The sequence below is a fragment of the Heteronotia binoei genome, chromosome 13 (assembly GCF_032191835.1).
Source record: "Heteronotia binoei isolate CCM8104 ecotype False Entrance Well chromosome 13, APGP_CSIRO_Hbin_v1, whole genome shotgun sequence".
Taxonomy (NCBI): domain Eukaryota; kingdom Metazoa; phylum Chordata; class Lepidosauria; order Squamata; family Gekkonidae; genus Heteronotia; species Heteronotia binoei.
The window spans coordinates 81,995,826-82,012,867 of record NC_083235.1 but is presented as its reverse complement, the minus strand read 5'-3'; the positions used below and the strand labels follow the sequence as shown (position 1 = coordinate 82,012,867).

At 45.0% G+C, this 17,042-nt stretch overlaps 1 protein-coding gene across 8 annotated transcripts in view; it reads left to right on the top strand.

Annotated features, from left to right (window-relative positions):
- The window catches only part of ARHGAP44 (Rho GTPase activating protein 44), a 385,723-nt gene that overhangs the window by 162,578 nt on the left and 206,103 nt on the right, over positions 1–17,042 (top strand). For all 8 annotated transcript variants that reach the window (XM_060252571.1, XM_060252572.1, XM_060252570.1 and 5 more), the window contains exon 6: positions 7,214–7,290. In XM_060252571.1, coding sequence (XP_060108554.1) covers positions 7,214–7,290 — 77 coding nt within the window. The remainder of the gene's footprint in view (positions 1–7,213; positions 7,291–17,042) is intronic.

Genomic DNA, 17,042 nt, shown 5'->3' with positions numbered 1-17,042 from the left:
CCGTTTAGCTTCCAGCCCCTTCCACTTAGTTTTTAACAACTCTGTAAGGGGGAGCATGATCTGGGTGAACCTGGCTATGAAGGTTCTATAGAAATTTGCGAACCTGAGGAACGATTGGAGCTGTCTATGTGTCCTCGGGGGAGCCCAGTCTAATACAGCTTGCACTTTTGCCGGGTCCATCGCCAACCCCTTCGCGGACCCCCAAAATCCCAAGTAGTCTAGCTCCGTCTTATGGAACTCACATTTTGACAGTTTAGCGTACAATTTGTGTCTCAGCAGGGTGCTTAACACCTCTCGCACCAATTTTATATGGGATTTCTTGTCCTGCGAATAAATAATGATGTCATCCAGGTACACCACCACCCCCTTGAACAAAAACTTCCTCAACACATCATGTATAAAGTTCGTGAACACCGCCGGGGCCCCTGTAGCCCGAACGGCATCACCAAGTACTCAAATTGTCCCAGGGGAGTGTTAAAAGCTGTCTTCCATTCATCACCCTCTTTTATGCGCACTCTGAAGTACGCATCCCTCAAGTCCAGTTTGGTAAAAATCTTCCCTTCAGACACCGTGCTTAGTAAGTCCTTGATGAGGGGGATGGGGTAGGCATTAGAGGTCGAAATCGCGTTTATCCCGCAAAAGTCTGTACAAAGCCTAAGCGAGCCATCCTTCTTTTTCCTAAACAGGACCGGGGCGGCGTGGGGAGCCGTTGCTGGCCTAATAAAGCCCTGTTTCAAGTTCTAGTCTAGAAATTTGTGCAGTTCTGTTTTTTCCGCCCATCTCATAGAATACAGTTTGGCTTTCGGCAACGACTGCCCGGGTATTAATTCTATAGCACAGTCAGTGTCTCTGTGAGGGGGCAGCTCGTCTGTTCAATGAACACCCCCATTAGGTCCCGGTAGGCCCTTGGAATCGCAGGGACCTCCTCCATCGTCAAGCATACCTTTTCCTTTTACGGCAGGAGTTGCGGCCCCCATTCTAAGCTCCATAGGTGGGTTTCGCATAACGGATCCACAAACCTTATGGTTTGGTCCCCCCACCATATGCTGGGCTCGTGCCTGGCCAGCCACCCTACTCCCAGAACCACTGGGTAGGAGCAGGAGGGAGCGATCACGAATGACTCCTGGTCCCAATGCTCCTCGATCCCCACCGGCAGGAATTGGGTCTCTAGGGTGCAGGGTTCCCCCCGCATCACTGACCCGTCCATTTGTTCGAACTATATCGGGCAGGGGAGGGCCGTGGTGGTCAGCCCCAGGGCCTCCACCAGTTTAGGGATAATTAGTTCTCAATTACACCCAGAGTCAACCAGGGCCCTCACTTGCATGAATCTTCTAAGTTTAGGGTTCAACAGTTTCACTGGCACAATGTATAACGACCCAGTTACTCTCACACTCAGCGGTGCCGGTTCCTCTGAGACCTGCTGGTTGGCACCCTTCAGAGCAGGTCGTTCTCATTTCCCGATGGCTCATCCATCCACACCAACTAGCTCAGCTCATCCCCCAGGAATGCGTCTTCTTCTGACTCCCTGATGGTCGCCACGCTGCCTTTCATCGCATCCTTAGCACGGCCCAGTGTCTTCTTCGGGACAGGGGTGCTTTGCTTGGGCACACTCAGTGGTGCCCGCGGGGGGTTGGGGCAGCTGCTCGCCAGATGACCCGGGTCTCCACACTGAAAGCACTTGCGGGGCCCCGCCGCCTTTCCTCTGCTGCTTCCCCCCGCAGGTTTCTTCACCTCCGCATTGGGGGTCGTCTTCGGGTCCTGGCTCCCCTTCCCGCTTTGCTGCTGGCACTGCATGGCCACACGCTTCATATTGGTCTCTACCTCACCCGCTAGCTGGATCCAGCCCACCAGCATAGTGGGTCTGGCCTGGGTGAGGGTGCAATCCAATATGCCCGCGTTCAGGCCCCTAGTGAAGTGCTCGATTTTCATCAGCTCACTCCACCCTCTCACCTTCACTGTGTTGGCCCGAAAGTCTGCAGCGTATTCCTGGATTGATTTCGGTCCCTGTTGCATGTCCCTCAAGGCCGCCAACGTCTGGGTCTCCTGGAGAGGGTCCTCATACTGGGCCAACAGAGCCTAGAGAAACGTTGCTACATAGTCCAGTTTCGGGATCGTGGCCTCGTACAGGCTCACGTACCAGCTCTTGGCGGCCCCCTTCAGCTTTGACCCCAGATAGTCCACCCAACTAAACTCATCTGGGAACGTGTTCCCCCAGTAGTGCATGTAGCTGTTCACTTGGATCGTGAAGTACTCCACCTCCTCTGGGTTCCCATCGAAGGTGGCGTCCAGCTCTCGCCCCCGACCCCCATCCCTGGGTGCTGGGGGAGCCACGGGTCCCAAGGACCAGGAGATCTCTCGGGTGAGCTCCCCTGCCATCCTGGTGGTCATAGTCTGCATCTCATCTCTTAGACCGTTGACCGCACCCTCTACTTCTTTGCGGACCATCGCTCGGAACTCGCGGGCCACCTCATCCTCCTCCTCCTTCGGGGCCGGTGTCAAGTCTGCTTTAACTCTGGTCAAGCCTGCACTCGATCTTTGGTTCAGGAGAGAAGCATCCTGGGTAAAAGCCATACTGTATGCCAATGCTGCTAGCTTGAACTCTCCTCTCCCCCCTCCTTTCCTTTGTTATGTAGTTGTGCTTTGAAATGGGAATATGTGAAAGAGATTATAGAGCCTTCTCAGGCCAGGCATCAGAGGAGGAGACGCTCAAGGCCAAAGCAGGCCTCTGGGTTCCCATCGAAGGTGGCGTCCAGCTCTCGCCCCCGACCCCCATCCCTGGGTGCTGGGGGAGCCACGGGTCCCAAGGACCAGGAGATCTCTCGGGTGAGCTCCCCTGCCATCCTGGTGGTCATAGTCTGCATCTCATCTCTTAGACCGTTGACCGCACCCTCTACTTCTTTGCGGACCATCGCTCGGAACTCGCGGGCCACCTCATCCTCCTCCTCCTTCGGGGCCGGTGTCAAGTCTGCTTTAACTCTGGTCAAGCCTGCACTCGATCTTTGGTTCAGGAGAGAAGCATCCTGGGTAAAAGCCATACTGTATGCCAATGCTGCTAGCTTGAACTCTCCTCTCCCCCCTCCTTTCCTTTGTTATGTAGTTGTGCTTTGAAATGGGAATATGTGAAAGAGATTATAGAGCCTTCTCAGGCCAGGCATCAGAGGAGGAGACGCTCAAGGCCAAAGCAGGCCTGAGAACGAAGTTGTAACATCAGTGTGTGAATGTGCCCTGCATAGTACCCCTCCCTCAAGAATCCCTTTGAAGTGTACCTTATATGATTGCATTCTACTATATGATCTTTAGTCTTTCAATCTTCTTGTAGTCGAGAACTATGATATCAATAAACTAGCTACTTTGTTATCAACAAAGCCTCGTTATTGAATCCACCAACTTGACAGCCGGTGCTTCTGGGTCCCTTTCCTCCGGATCGGGGCCTTCATCAGGCACCGGGATGACCACTATGGTGTCAATCTCCTCCGGCTCCATGGGTCTGGGGTTAGCAGGCTCCATGTTGGCCATCCTCACCCGGCGCATATGATGCGTTAGGATGGCTTCCCTTCTGGCCGGCACCTCATCCATCGTAGTGGTGGAAGTCCAGGGCTGCCACTGCCAAGGGGTGAATAGGAGCTGTTGGATCTGCGGAGGGGAGGCCGCTGCTCTGCGGGCATCTAGGATGTGCCATGGCACAGATGGTCCTTCTTCAAAATCGGGAAGCTCACCGCCTCCTGGAATCTTTTCAGCCATTTGGTTACAAAGTAGCCAGGACGGTTAAGCTTCAAAAGGATTCTTCTCAAAATGTCAAGTAGACGGATTCAATGACGAGTCAGAGTTGCTACAAAGACTATGTTTATTGATAGACCGTTACTTTGGCTCAAGCCCTTAGTTTGAGAAGAATGAAACCAATACATTGATACAGGAGTTTTAAGATACACTTCAAAAGGATTCCTACGGGGAGGGGAAGCAGGGAGCATTCACACATAACTACAAAGATACATTCCCAGGGTGTTTATCAAGCCTTTTGGCCTTGTATTCTCCAGACGACTCTTCCTCCCTCATAAGGCTCTCTGGGAAGGTGTTGATTACGTTGCTCTCAACAATTACCATTCATAAAGGAGAAAGGGGCCAGTAAAGGGTAATAAACTAGCAGCATTTGGTTCATCATGATTTTACCCAGGCCTGTTTGTGACAGGCCAAGAAACCATCAGTCTTTGGTCAGAATCAGTCGAGCTTGACATAGGGGTAGGAACAGGGTGGGGTTGAAAGATCAGACAAAATGTGTATGCTTCTGAATTACCATCAGCTTGGAAGCAAGGCAAGTGAAAAGTCTGCCACAAAACAACTTTCAGAAAAGCCAGGGATACAGTGCAAACAAAGTGAACTGAGAGCTGAATGGGTGAAAAGCAATGAGGAATGACAAAGAAAACCCGACATACATGCAAGTTAAAATCAGGAGGAAATGCAGAACAAAATTTAAAAGGCAACGGAGATGCACAGAACAACCGCTGCTGAAAGGGCAAAGATTTGGGAAACAGGAAGGAGTCAAGCAGACTCAGGAAGCAAGGCAATAACAGAAGACAGAATGTGACAGGATGCTGGGTCTGGGAGCTTAGAGCAAAATTAGCTCTTTTTTAAAATGGTATTGGAAGATCGACAACAGGCTTTGGGCCCTGCCCACATATCAATTACTGTCTCTCCAGAGAAGCATTGCCCAGTCAACGGGCAGTTCTTAGAAGGCTTGTCTTTCTTTAGCAACATAGTCCATGAATTCTGCCATTCATTACAGCTTCAGGACAGTTTTACATGTGGGCACCATTTTAAACTGCTCCATGTTGTCAGCTGATTGTATGTATGTTTTCATTTTTAACATTTTTTGTTTTGACTATAGAAAGACAAACACACACTTGCACAACTAGAGGTCAAGCCTCCCCTTGTTCAAATTATCAGTGGCTTACCAGTTGAAAACAGCATGCTTTGAATGCTTGAACAAGCTCCTAAATTCTAAACTGACACATGTTTACTCTTTTTCACTCATTGCCTGTACATACATATTTTCATACTGCTATCTGAGCATTGGAATGCACATTAGCAATTAAATTATGCACAATTCCCCTTTCAGTTTTTCAAAATGATATTTAATTAATTTATTTGAATTTTTAAGTGGTTGGGTTGTTGTTCTGGTTTCAGCATGGTCAGCAAATACGGACCAGCACCACAGCTGCCTTTTTTTGAGTACCTTGAGAAATACAAACTGCAAATGCAAAATCACCTAGCTGAAAAGTTTGTAAGACTCTCTGTTTAACTTATGAGTAGAAGACCATATTCAGTGACAAGGGAACACTCTTCAAATTACATCTGGAAATTGCAAACTAGGTATATATGTATATCATTCCTATTATTTTTCAATTCTGGTGCTATTGGTAAATGTATCTGTCTTTTCACTTAGCCACTGTATTTCTTTAAGCTGCTTTTTAGCCACATTCTCAGCCAGAGGCTTCCAAGGCAGTTTATAAGACTGTTAAAAACAGTGTCAAAACAATTAAAATAAAAAGTGTCAAAACAATTAAAATACTGGCATTGAAATATAAACTAACAGCAGCAGCGAAAACTTTAAAAATCTATAGCAGCATTTACATTGATTAAATAATTTTAAAATAACCACAAGCTAAAACAAGAGCCCTGTGGCACAGAGTGGTAAAGTAGTACTGCAGTCTGAACTCTCTGCTAACAACCTGAGTTTGATCCCAGCGGAAGCTGATTTCAGGTAGCCGGCTCAGGTTAACTCAGCCTTCCAAGGTCGGTGAAATGAGTACCCAGCTTGCTGGGGGGGAAATGTAGATGACTGGGGAAGGCAATGGCAAACCACCCCATAAAAAGTCTGCCGTGAAAACGTTGTGAAAGCAACGTCACCCCAGAGTCGGAAATGACTGGTGCTTGCAGAGGGGACTACCTTGACCTTTTTTAAAACAAGCTTATCTGCGTAGAAATAAACTGGACTCTCGCCCCCCCCGCCCCTCACCCATGTTGGTTTTAGTGACGGTGGGAGGGACGGTGGCTCAGTGGTAGAGCATCTGCTTGGGAAGCAGAAGGTCCCAGGTTCAATCCCTGGCATCTCCAAAAAAGGGTCCAGGCAAATAGATGTGAAAAACCTCAGCTTGAGACCCTGGAGAGCCACTGCCAGTCTGAGAAGACAAGACTGACTTTGATGGGCCAAGGGTCTGATTCAGTATAAGGCAGCTTCATATCTTCATATGTTCATAGTGTATTCTAGATGTGTTCAGAGCTCATGGGAGTTGATAGGAAAAATCTCAACCCTTCCAGTGAACTCAGACACATGAGTTGATTGACACATTTCAGAGTCCATATAGTAGACATATGTCTGCCACATATTCTTCAAGTCAGTTGTGCAGTATGAGTTGCATGCTGGGAACTCCATGATACATCCTAAGTACGCATCCATTCCTCAGCAGGGCAAATAGCAGCTCCAAATGTTTTTTTCCAGACAAGAAAATGGTGCTGATGGGAGGGCTAAAGCCTCTTCTTGTACCCTGAGGTCAGATCCAAAGCAGGCCTCTACATGCCTGCAAATTAAGTTCCCAAAATACAACACATCTAGCTGAAAAAACTCATGCCTGCTGCTTGTGAATTGGTTTAAAGGATATTCTGAATTGGAGAGCAGATCTTTCCTTTTCTTCTGTTATATGTCTCTGTTACTGAATAATCCTTGAAGCCCTGAACTGGCATGATTTTTTTTCAGAGAAACAACTAGATATGAGCCCAGTAGAACCTTAGAGACCAATAAGGTTTTCAAGGAATAAACATGCTGGTCTGTAAGGTGCTAGTGGACTCAAATCTGGTTGTTCTACAGCAAACTAACACTGCAGCCCTCTGAAACTAATCTTTCAGGGGCACATCTGAATGAAGATGTGAATAATTGCTAAGCACTTTTCCTTCTTTTCCAGTTACCTACATGTAACACCAGCATATGAGAAGGCAGTACCAGCAAGTCACTCTTGGGGTGGGATGGGGTGGGGGGACACTTAGAGGCTCCTTGTGCTGGTGCTGGGCAGCTCACAGGTGGCCTGTGGTCTCTGCTGCTGCTGCTGGCCTGGACTCAGATGTGAAATCCTGAGAATTCATTTTGGGATTCAGTGAATGGGAGATCTTTGGCAATTCTTGCATAATTCCTGCTGCTTTTTTCCTTTCTAATTAATTTCAGGTAGAAATCCCAAATATTCAAAAACAAAGAAAGCACTTAGCAAAATTAGTTCTGGACATGGATTCTTCAAAAACAAGGTAAGAGATTGTTCTTTCTCAGATGGCTACCTTTTAATTTTTGTGGGGAGGGTGTGGTAGTGGTGGAAATAAGCTCAATTAAAAAACCTGAATGCAGCATCTCCAATTTAACAAAAAACACACACCTGGTCTTGGAGAAGATTGTGATCACTGAAAGAAACTTATCAAGACTTCCATGGTGAAGAGACTGGCCTGAAATGGCTGATAGATGGTAACCTTTTCAATAGAGACACCTCCCTATCAAGTCCTCTAATTGGTGAAATAAATGAAGTGTACTTCATTCTGTACAAATGGCAAGTGTCAGTGAAAGCGTTGAGAATTCCTCAGATCCTATATGTCACACTCAATCAGAGCCAAATAGGTGTGTTAGCCACAAAATCTTTGTGGTCAGTTCCTTTAAGTCCTTAGTTGTATGGGATCTCTGGCAGAACCACTCCTTTCCCTGTGCCCACAGCTGTAAGAGAAGTCCCAGTAATATAGGAGTGGCGCATCCAGTGGCTCCTTTCCATATCAGCATTAACCCATATGTTGGCATGGGTAGAACTCTTACCATTGACTGCTCCCCTGTGGAATCATAGAATCAGAGTTGGAAGGGGCCATACAGGCCTAGAACATCTCTGACAAGTGTTTGTCCAGCTGCCACTTAAAAACTGCCATTGTGGGGGGAGCACCTAGACTGTCTGCTGCCCTAGGCAAAACTAACTTCTGACCTCCCCCTCCCCCTGATAACCACACAGTGAAAGGTGGGGGAGGGAAAATGAGGGGAAGGTGGGAAGGGAAGCACGATGCTAGGCAGAAAAGGAGAGGGAGAGAATGCAAGGAAGAAGGGAAAGCTGGGATTTTCTTCCTCGGCTGCCTGCCTCACTGCCAGTCTACACTTGTGAGCCCTGGGGGCTCCTTGTTTGGGGCTCTCCCTGGAGGCTGCAGAGCCTGGCCTCCGACGGCCCTGTGTCAGTCCCCCTCCTCATGAAATCCTCTTTCCCCAGCAAAGGGGATGGTGGGCTAGGGCGCTCCTGCTGACCACCTGCTGCTACTGTCCTGCGCCTAATAAGCCAGTCCGCAGCCCCATGCAGCAAGCTAGACCTTCTCAATTGCATTTGAAGCTGGTGCTCTGCACTGCAAGGGGAGAGACTAGCAAGCAATCGGCAACAGAAAAAGGCACTTCCCAGCATGAAGAGGAGAGCATAGTCAGGAGCCTTGGAGTTGCGCAGGTGCACAGCCAGGCACTTTTGGTGCTCCTCTTGCGGCCGGTCCCACTAAAGATGGTGCCGAAAGGGTGTCGGCATGGGCACATTGAGGCAGCTAAGGGAAACCTCAGCCGCCCTGAGCCACTTGTGGGAAGGGTGGGATATAAATCTCGAATATAAATAAATAAATAAATAAATAAATAAACCTTTTAAAAAGAATAAGTCAGGTTGGAGGTGCCTAATTTGGTGCCCCCCAGGGCCAGTGACCTAGGCAATTGCCTAGTTTGCCTGGTAGGAGGGCCAGCCCTGCCTTTAATCTGTGGAGTCTTGTGAGCAAAAATTCTACTTTGTGAACTACTGGCATTAAAGTTGTAAGCTACTGTATAAATTAGTTTATCTGGGGTCACATTTCCTGAGGTAAGACAAAAATGTGTGAGCTGGAGGCTAAAAAACTGTGAGCTAACAACCTCCCTCAGTAGCCAATAACTCCTACTGTAAAAAAGTTTTTCCCTGATATCCAGCCAGTACCTTCCCACCCTTAATTTAAAACTATTGCTGTGACTCCTCTCCTCTGCTGCCAACAAGAACAGTTCTGCCCTCACTTCATCACCTGTTACAATTTCACTTCCCTGTCCGCACAAGGAGTCTACCATCTCCTTGCTCTTTCTCTTACTTTTAACGTAAGAAAATAACCTTTTGTTGTTGTTCTTAGCATTTCTCACAGGCCTAAGCTGTTGGGTCTGGTCTGATCAGGCAGCTGCCCTTACCTTCACTTAGCAGAGTGCTCCTTCTGAGCTTCAGCGCAGCAGCATAGCCTAGTTTAATGGTTCCCACACTATCTCACAAACTGCACAGAGAGCCTTGCTTTAGGTTAAGAAACCAGTACTGGTGGATTTATTCAAAGAAACATGAAGTATTGTGGAGAGAAAAGTGACTAAACTATACTGCCCGCCCCAGAACCACTAATTTTGGAAGGGGTGTTGAAAGACCTGAGTCAGATTGAGGTGACAAAAGAGGAGGTCATACAACTGATAGACGAATTAAAAACTAATAAGTCACCGGGTCCGGATGGCATACATCCAAGAGTTCTGAAAGAACTCAAAGTTGAACTTGTGGATCTTCTAACAAAAACTGTAATCTTTCATTGAAATCCGTTCCTGAGGACTGGAAGGTAGCAAATGTCACCCCCATCTTTAAAAAGGGTTTCAGAGGCGATCCGGGAAATTACAGGCCAGTCAGTCTGACTTCAATACCGGGAAAGTTGGTAGAAACCATTATCAAGGACAGAATGAGTAGGCACATTTATGAACACGGGTTATTGAGGAAGACTCAGCATGGGTTCTGCAAGGGAAGATCTTGGCTCACTAACCTGTTACATTTCTTTGAGGGGGTGAACAAACATGTGGACAAAGGAGACCCGATAGATGTTGTTTACCTTGACTTCCAGAAAGCTTTTGATAAAGTTCCTCATCAAAGGCTCCTTAGAAAGCTTGAGAGTCATGGAGTAAAAGGGCAGGTCCTCTTGTGGATCAAAAACTGGCTTAGTAATAGGAAGCAGAGAGTGAATATAAATGGGCAGTCTTCGCTGTGGAGGACGGTAAGCAGTGGGGTGCCGCAGGGCTCAGTACTGGGTCCCATGCTCTTTAACTTGTTCATAAATGATTTAGAGTTGGGAGTGAGCAGTGAAGTGGCCAAGTTTGCGGATGACACTAAATTGTTCAGGGTGGTGAGAACCAGAGAGGATTGTGAGGAACTCCAAAGGGATCTGTTGAGGCTGGGTGAGTGGGCGTCAACGTGGCAGATGCGGTTCAATGTGGCCAAGTGCAAAGTAATGCACGTTGGGGCCAAGAATCCCAGCTACAAATACAAGTTGATGGGGTGTGAACTGGCAGAGACTGACCAAGAGAGAGATCTTGGGGTCATGGTAGATAACTCACTGAAAATGTCAAGACAGTGTGCGTTTGCAATAAAAAAGGCCAACGCCATGCTGGGAATTATTAGGAAGGGAATTGAAAACAAATCAGCCAGTATCATAATGCCCCTGTATAAATCGATGGTACGGTCTCATTTGGAGTACTGTGTGCAGTTCTGGTCGCCGCACCTCAAAAAGGATATTATAGCATTGGAGAAAGTCCAGAAAAGGGCAAGTAGAATGATTAAAGGGCTGGAACACTTTCCCTATGAAGAAAGGTTGAAACACTTGGGACTCTTTAGCTTGGAGAAACGTCAACTGCGGGGTGACATGATAGAGGTTTACAAGATAATGCATGGGATGGAGAAAGTAGAGAAAGAAGTACTTTTCTCCCTTTCTCACAATACAAGAACTCGTGGGCATTCGATGAAATTGCTGAGCAGACAGGTTAAAACGGGTAAAAGGAAGTACTTCTTCACCCAAAGGGTGATTAACATGTGGAATTCACTGCCACAAGAGGTGGTGGTGGCCACAAGTATAGCCACCTTCAAGAGGGGTTTAGATAAAAATATGGAGCTATCCATCAGTGGCTATTAGCCACAGTGTGTGTGTGTGTGTGTGTGTGTGTGTATATATATATATATATATATATATATATATATATATATATATTGGCCACTGTGTGACACAGAGTGTTGGACTGGATGGGCCATTGGCCTGATCCAACATGGCTTCTCTTATGTTCTTATACTATCTAACTGGATGACATTGGATTGTAGTAAGCCATCTCCTTCATTCACATCAGGAGAAGAAACACCATGCTGTTCCTCCTGATGAATGCAGGGAAGAAATAGAAAAGAGGAAGAGAACAAGGAGGATGGAAGTTCTCTGAGATTACATTCTGTTGCTTAGAGAGTGTGAGTAAAAGCAGAACCAGACAGAAAGGAAACTGATATGAACCTAGCTATCTAATTTGTTCTATGGTGTTTGGGGGACTGAGCAAGAAACATCATCAGTCTGTTCTTCTAACACCCCTTCTTGATGGATCTTGGCTCAGGGTATCAGGCCCGTCTTCATTCAGAATGCTTCAAAAGGTTCTCTCTGAGAGGCTTAGTTAAAACATCAGCTATCATTTCATTGCTAGAGCAATGGACCAATTTGATAGTTTCCATTTTTGTGTAGGTGCTTCACTATGTGGTACTTCAGGTAGATGTGTTTTGAAGATGTGCTGACGTCTTCAGTTTGTGACATATGAATGCATGTTTCATTGTCTTCATACACAATGACTGGTGTTCGTATGTTTAGCCCCAGGTCTGGTTATTTTGAGTAGCCATTGGATTTCTCTGCAGCTTAATGCCGCTGAGACATATTCAGCTTCTGCAGTGGAGCCAGCCATGATAGTCTGTTTCTTGCTTGCCCAGTTTATGGCTCCACCACTGTGTTTCTGCTGGTTGATTTTCTGTCTGATTTTCCTCTGGCATGGTCAGCATCCACATAAAGTGTCACTTTGGGTTTGTTGTCTGTTGGTAATTTGAGTTTAAGACTTGCAGTTTGTTTTAAATACCTCACCAGGGTCATGACAGCTTTCCAGTTTCTTTTTGTGAGTTTGGCAAACTTTCTGCACAATAGTCCTACAGCAGAATTAATGTCTGGTTGTGTCAGAGTTGCTATGTGTAAGATCTTGCCCAAAATCTCACAATACCTGTTCTCTTTGGGTAGTTCTTCAGATATTTCACTTTGCTTGATATAGTTGGGCTCCATTGGTATATACGTGGGAGCTTCAACTTCCATTTTCAAGTTCTTCATTAAGTCTTTGATCTTTTGCTTTTGGCTAAGTCAGAAGCTTCCATCATCTTCCTCTGTATCTAGACACCTAAATAGTTTTCAAGCTGTTTGACTGTGACTTCCTTACTCAGATGATCTATAACTTATGTTTTCAGTAGCCAAAATTAGGACAGCAACATAAACTACAATGTAAGTCCATTGACCATTTTTACACTTTGTGAATAACCATAGGTCAGATTTGCTCCTTGAAAATCTGCCTTCAAAAGAATGTCATTTAGTTTGTTGTTCCAGCATTTTGCACTTTGTTTTAGACCTTAGATTGGTTTCTGTAGCTTGTATACTAGATCTTCCTTACCGTTTTCGATGAAACCTGGTGGCTGCTTCATATAGACTTCTTCCATCAAGTCACCATTTGGAAAGTGGTCTCGACATCTAGATGCTGTACTTGCATCCCTTTGCCTGCTGCAACACTTACAAGTGTCCTTATTGTAGTGTGCTTCATGATGGGTGCAAACAACTCATCCTAATCCTTTACAAACCTCTGCATAGTACCTTTGGCAACAAATCTTGCATTGTAGCATTGTATTTGACCTTTGTTGTTCCTTTTCAGTTTAAAAACCCACTTGCTCCCTACAGCTTTCTTTCTCATATTTGGGAAATTCAGTGAGTGTCCTTGTGTTGTTTTTATAGATGGCATTCAACTCTGTTCTTGCAGTCTTTCCCCACTCTTCTGCTTGAGCAGGTGGTAGGTTAGAGATGTTTGTCCAGGATCTGGACATTATTTCTTCCTCTGCTTTGACCATTAGGTTTCATTTTGAAGCTGGGATACCCTTATTCGACCATTCTGACTGTCTCAGCACTAGTTGTGCTGACTCTGTAGGTTCCCTCTGCTCTTTAGGTGTTGCTTGCACATTTGGTGGAAGGTTTCTTATTTCCCCCTCTGGTTCAGACAGCTTCATCCGTCAGAATTACATCTGGATTTACAGTTTCTTTCTCTTCTCTGATGTCTGGAATTTTAAAAATGGCAGGATATTGAAGCTTCTTCTTGGCTTTGTCTGGGTTTGCTCCTTTTGAACCTGAAGGTTGTGCATTTTCCTTGAAATGAACTGATCTGCTCATTATCACTTCTTTAGTTTGAGGGTTCAGGGTTTTGCAAACTTTGCAGCTGGTAGCATAGCCTATAAATATGCCAGCCACTGCTCTGTCATCAAGTTTCTGCCTATTTTCTTTTGGGACATGTACATATGCTCTGCATCCAAAAACTCTTAAGTGTTCAATTGATTGCTTGTAACCAAACCAAAGTTGGTATGGTGAAAGACCTGTTGCCTTTGTTGGTAGCCTGTTTTGTGTATTGTTTTCTGTAAGAGCTGCTTCACCCCCGAATGTATATGGTAGGTGTGAACTTTTAATCATGCACCTTACCACATCCAGGAGACAGCAATTATTCCTCTCAGCTATGCCGTTCTGTTCTAGACATCTGGGTACGGTCCTCTGGTGAACAATGTCTTGGTCTTTCAGGAATTTCTGGAGCTCATTGGGCATGTATTTGCCCCCGTTGTCTGAGCGTAGGACCTCTGGCTTTCTTCCAAATCTGTTGGACACCATCACAATATATTCCTTGAACCTGCAAAACACCTGAGATTTTTCCTTTAAGAGATAGCAGACATTATACCTACTGAAATCATCAATAAAGTTCTTTCCTCCCACTGTGGTTGGGAGCAGTCCATGTAAGTCTGTGTGGATCAACTTTTAATTGGGGCATTTGTTTTCTCCTGGCTTCCCTTTGGGAAGGGCTGCCTCAATGCTTGCATTCTAGAGAGAAGACACATTTTTGGTTTTTTGCAATCAGTCACACACATATTCCTGACAAGTCCCTTTGCATGCATTTCGTTTATAGTTTCTAAACTCCTGTGGCAACACCTGTGATGACATAGAGTGGTACATTGCTTATGGTCGCATGCTATGCTAAGTTTTATTTGCATTTCTTCATCTTCACAATCACAACACAAACTGCAACATATCAGTAAAATCTTTCTCTTCATCATCTTCCTCCGTATCTGATTCTTCATGGTATTTGTCTATGTGAGATTCATTTTGGTCAATGTTTGATATATTGTCCAGTTTATATATATAGTTTCAATACTGCTTGTGAGATATACCTCTCCATTCTTTGTAAATACTATTTTCTCTTTATCAAAATGTCCTTCCTGGACATATTCACAAATTTGCTTTAGGGAAACATTGCTTTGAAATTCAGCAGTATATAAAATATGTTGTACTCCTAGTTGTATTTTGGAGCTATCTTCTGCAAGAGGAATGCTGATGGTCCCACTTCTAATAGCCAAGGCTTTGCTAGTTTTAATTTAATGAGCTTTTCTAAGTTCTTTAATTCTTTGAAGAATTCTTTAGAGTGAAAGACCGATATTGATGCTCCACTGTCTAATATTATGGTAAGTGTAGTGAAGACTGGGTTCAGATTAAACTTCTTTTGTTGATCTGCTTTTTTTTAAATGCTTGCCTTTACATAAGAAATGGGAGGGACAGCTCCTATTGCTCTGGACGAAGAGCAATCTGCTTGCTTATGGCCTATACCTCCACAATTATAACATGTGAATTGCTTTCCCTTTCGCATGTTAAGCACAAGTAGTTTCAATAATAGAGTCTTTTGTTATGGTTCAAAAGAACTTCTTTATTTAACTTCAAGTTGCATACAGAACATTGTCTTTGAGAAGACTGAGGAATCAGAGGTTATATGATGCTATATAGCGTATCATAAAGTTACAAACACACACTATTGGAATCTGGGGTTCAAAGGGCAAAGCAGTAATTTTCCTCTACCTAGCAATAGCCTTCTAACACCAACCCGTGACCAAGATAAGGCTTGTGAAGTGCCTGGGATGAAATGGGGGAGTTAGGGCACTGAGACACAGCCAGACAATTCCGTTAGATAAACATCCTTTGCCAGATGGCTGCAGGGACGTGAAAAAGGGGTTGTAGGTAATGGAGAATAACCAGGGCTCTTTTTTGACAATACTTTAGCCATCTTAGGAGGAGAATAACCGTGCTTGACATTGTGTGATTGTCAAGTCTGCAGATTCAATAATGAGTCGATGTAGATACAAAGAAGCTAGTTTATTGATACTGGATGTTTGCGGCCTGAGCCAGGGTTTGAAGAAACTAAAATCATACAGTAAATACATTGCATATAAAGATCACTTCAAAAGCATTCCTACGGGCAGGGAAATTGCGCAGGGGACATTCACATATAGATGTTACTAGTACATTCTCATGTTGATTAGGCGTAGCAGCCTTGATGTTTCACTAGGCTCCTACGACTCCCACAGGCCTGGGCTGAGAAGGTTCAGATAAGACTTTTCACACATCACCATTTCAAAGCTGGGAGAGCTTCTAAAGAAAGGGGGGGGAGTAGAAGAGAGGCACTAGCAGCATTTGGTTCTACTTTGGTTCTACCCAACATGCTCTCTGGTTGAGCCAGAGTTTTATTCAGACTTGACAGTGGTTGCTAATGAGTCTTGCCTCGTTTTGTTCTGACTTGCTGTAGTAAACCTCTGTCTACTCAAAGATTCTTTCTTATTAGCCAATATAGTTCCTTTGGACTGCTTGCCAACTTGGTAGTCTGAAAATTGTCTTACTTCAAGGCTGGAGGTGGCAACCTGCATTTTTGCTCTTAGAGAGACTATTAATTAACTGGTCAGGCAATTCTTGTAAATTTGAGTTTAAAGCTTTACGTCTTGCAGCTTCCTTTTCAATTTGTACAATTGCCTTACTAAAACTCAATTTTCTCTTTATTTCAAGGTGTGAGATTACTGGCAAAAACAAGTGGTCTAGAGCAGGGGTGTCAAACTCATTTGTTATGACGGCCAGATCTGATGTAAATGAGATCTTGTCAGGCCGGGCCATGTATATCATAAAATGTAATACAGATAGTGTAGATGTAAATTTTTATAAAGGGCACAGACAAACACAATTAAGAATAATTAAAAGATTAGCACTCTTGCAATATTTTAACACTCTCTGATAACTGACACCTCTTGCTTGGAATTATTACATCAAAATCTGGAGGCAGTCTCTGTGTTGAAGCAATCTTGAGTTTACTGTTCAGGTGTTTTTCAGGTGTGTATCTGTAAGTTGCAAAGCCACTTTTGATTCATTAGCATTCATTAGAGAAATTGTTTGATTGTATCTTCAATATTTCACTTTTAAGAAACTCCCACCTCTCTTGAACTCCCTTCTTAAGTATTTAGTATGGAATTCTACCCAGCGTAACTAAGTTGGTCAAAGTTTGCTTTCCTGAACCTATATGATTACGTACAGCTTTTCCCTTCCCCAGGACCGTTAATTCCAAAATTACATGGTTACTACTACCCTGGGTGTCCACTAATTCCATCTCATCAACCAGTACATAGAATCATAGAGTTGGAAGGGACCTCTCGGGCAGGGGTGGCCAACGATAGCTCTCCAGGTTTTTTTTGCCTACAACTCCCATCAGCCCCAGCCATTGGCCATGCTGGCTAGGGCTGATGGGAGTTGTAGGCAAAAAACATCTGGAGAGCTACCGTTGGCCACCCATGCTCTAGGGTCTTCTAGTCCAACCCCCTTCACAATGCAGGAAACTCACAAACACTTTCCCCTAAATTCACAGGATCTTCACAGCTGTCAGATGGCCATCTAGCCTCCGTTTAAAAACCTCCAAGGAAGGAGAGCCCACCACCTCCCGAGGAAGCCCGTTCCACTGAGGACTCGGTCAGGAAGTTCTTCCTAATGTTGAGCCAGAAACTCTTGATTCAATTTCAACCCTTTAGTTCTGGTCCTACCTTCAGGGGCCACAGAAAACAATTCCACACCAT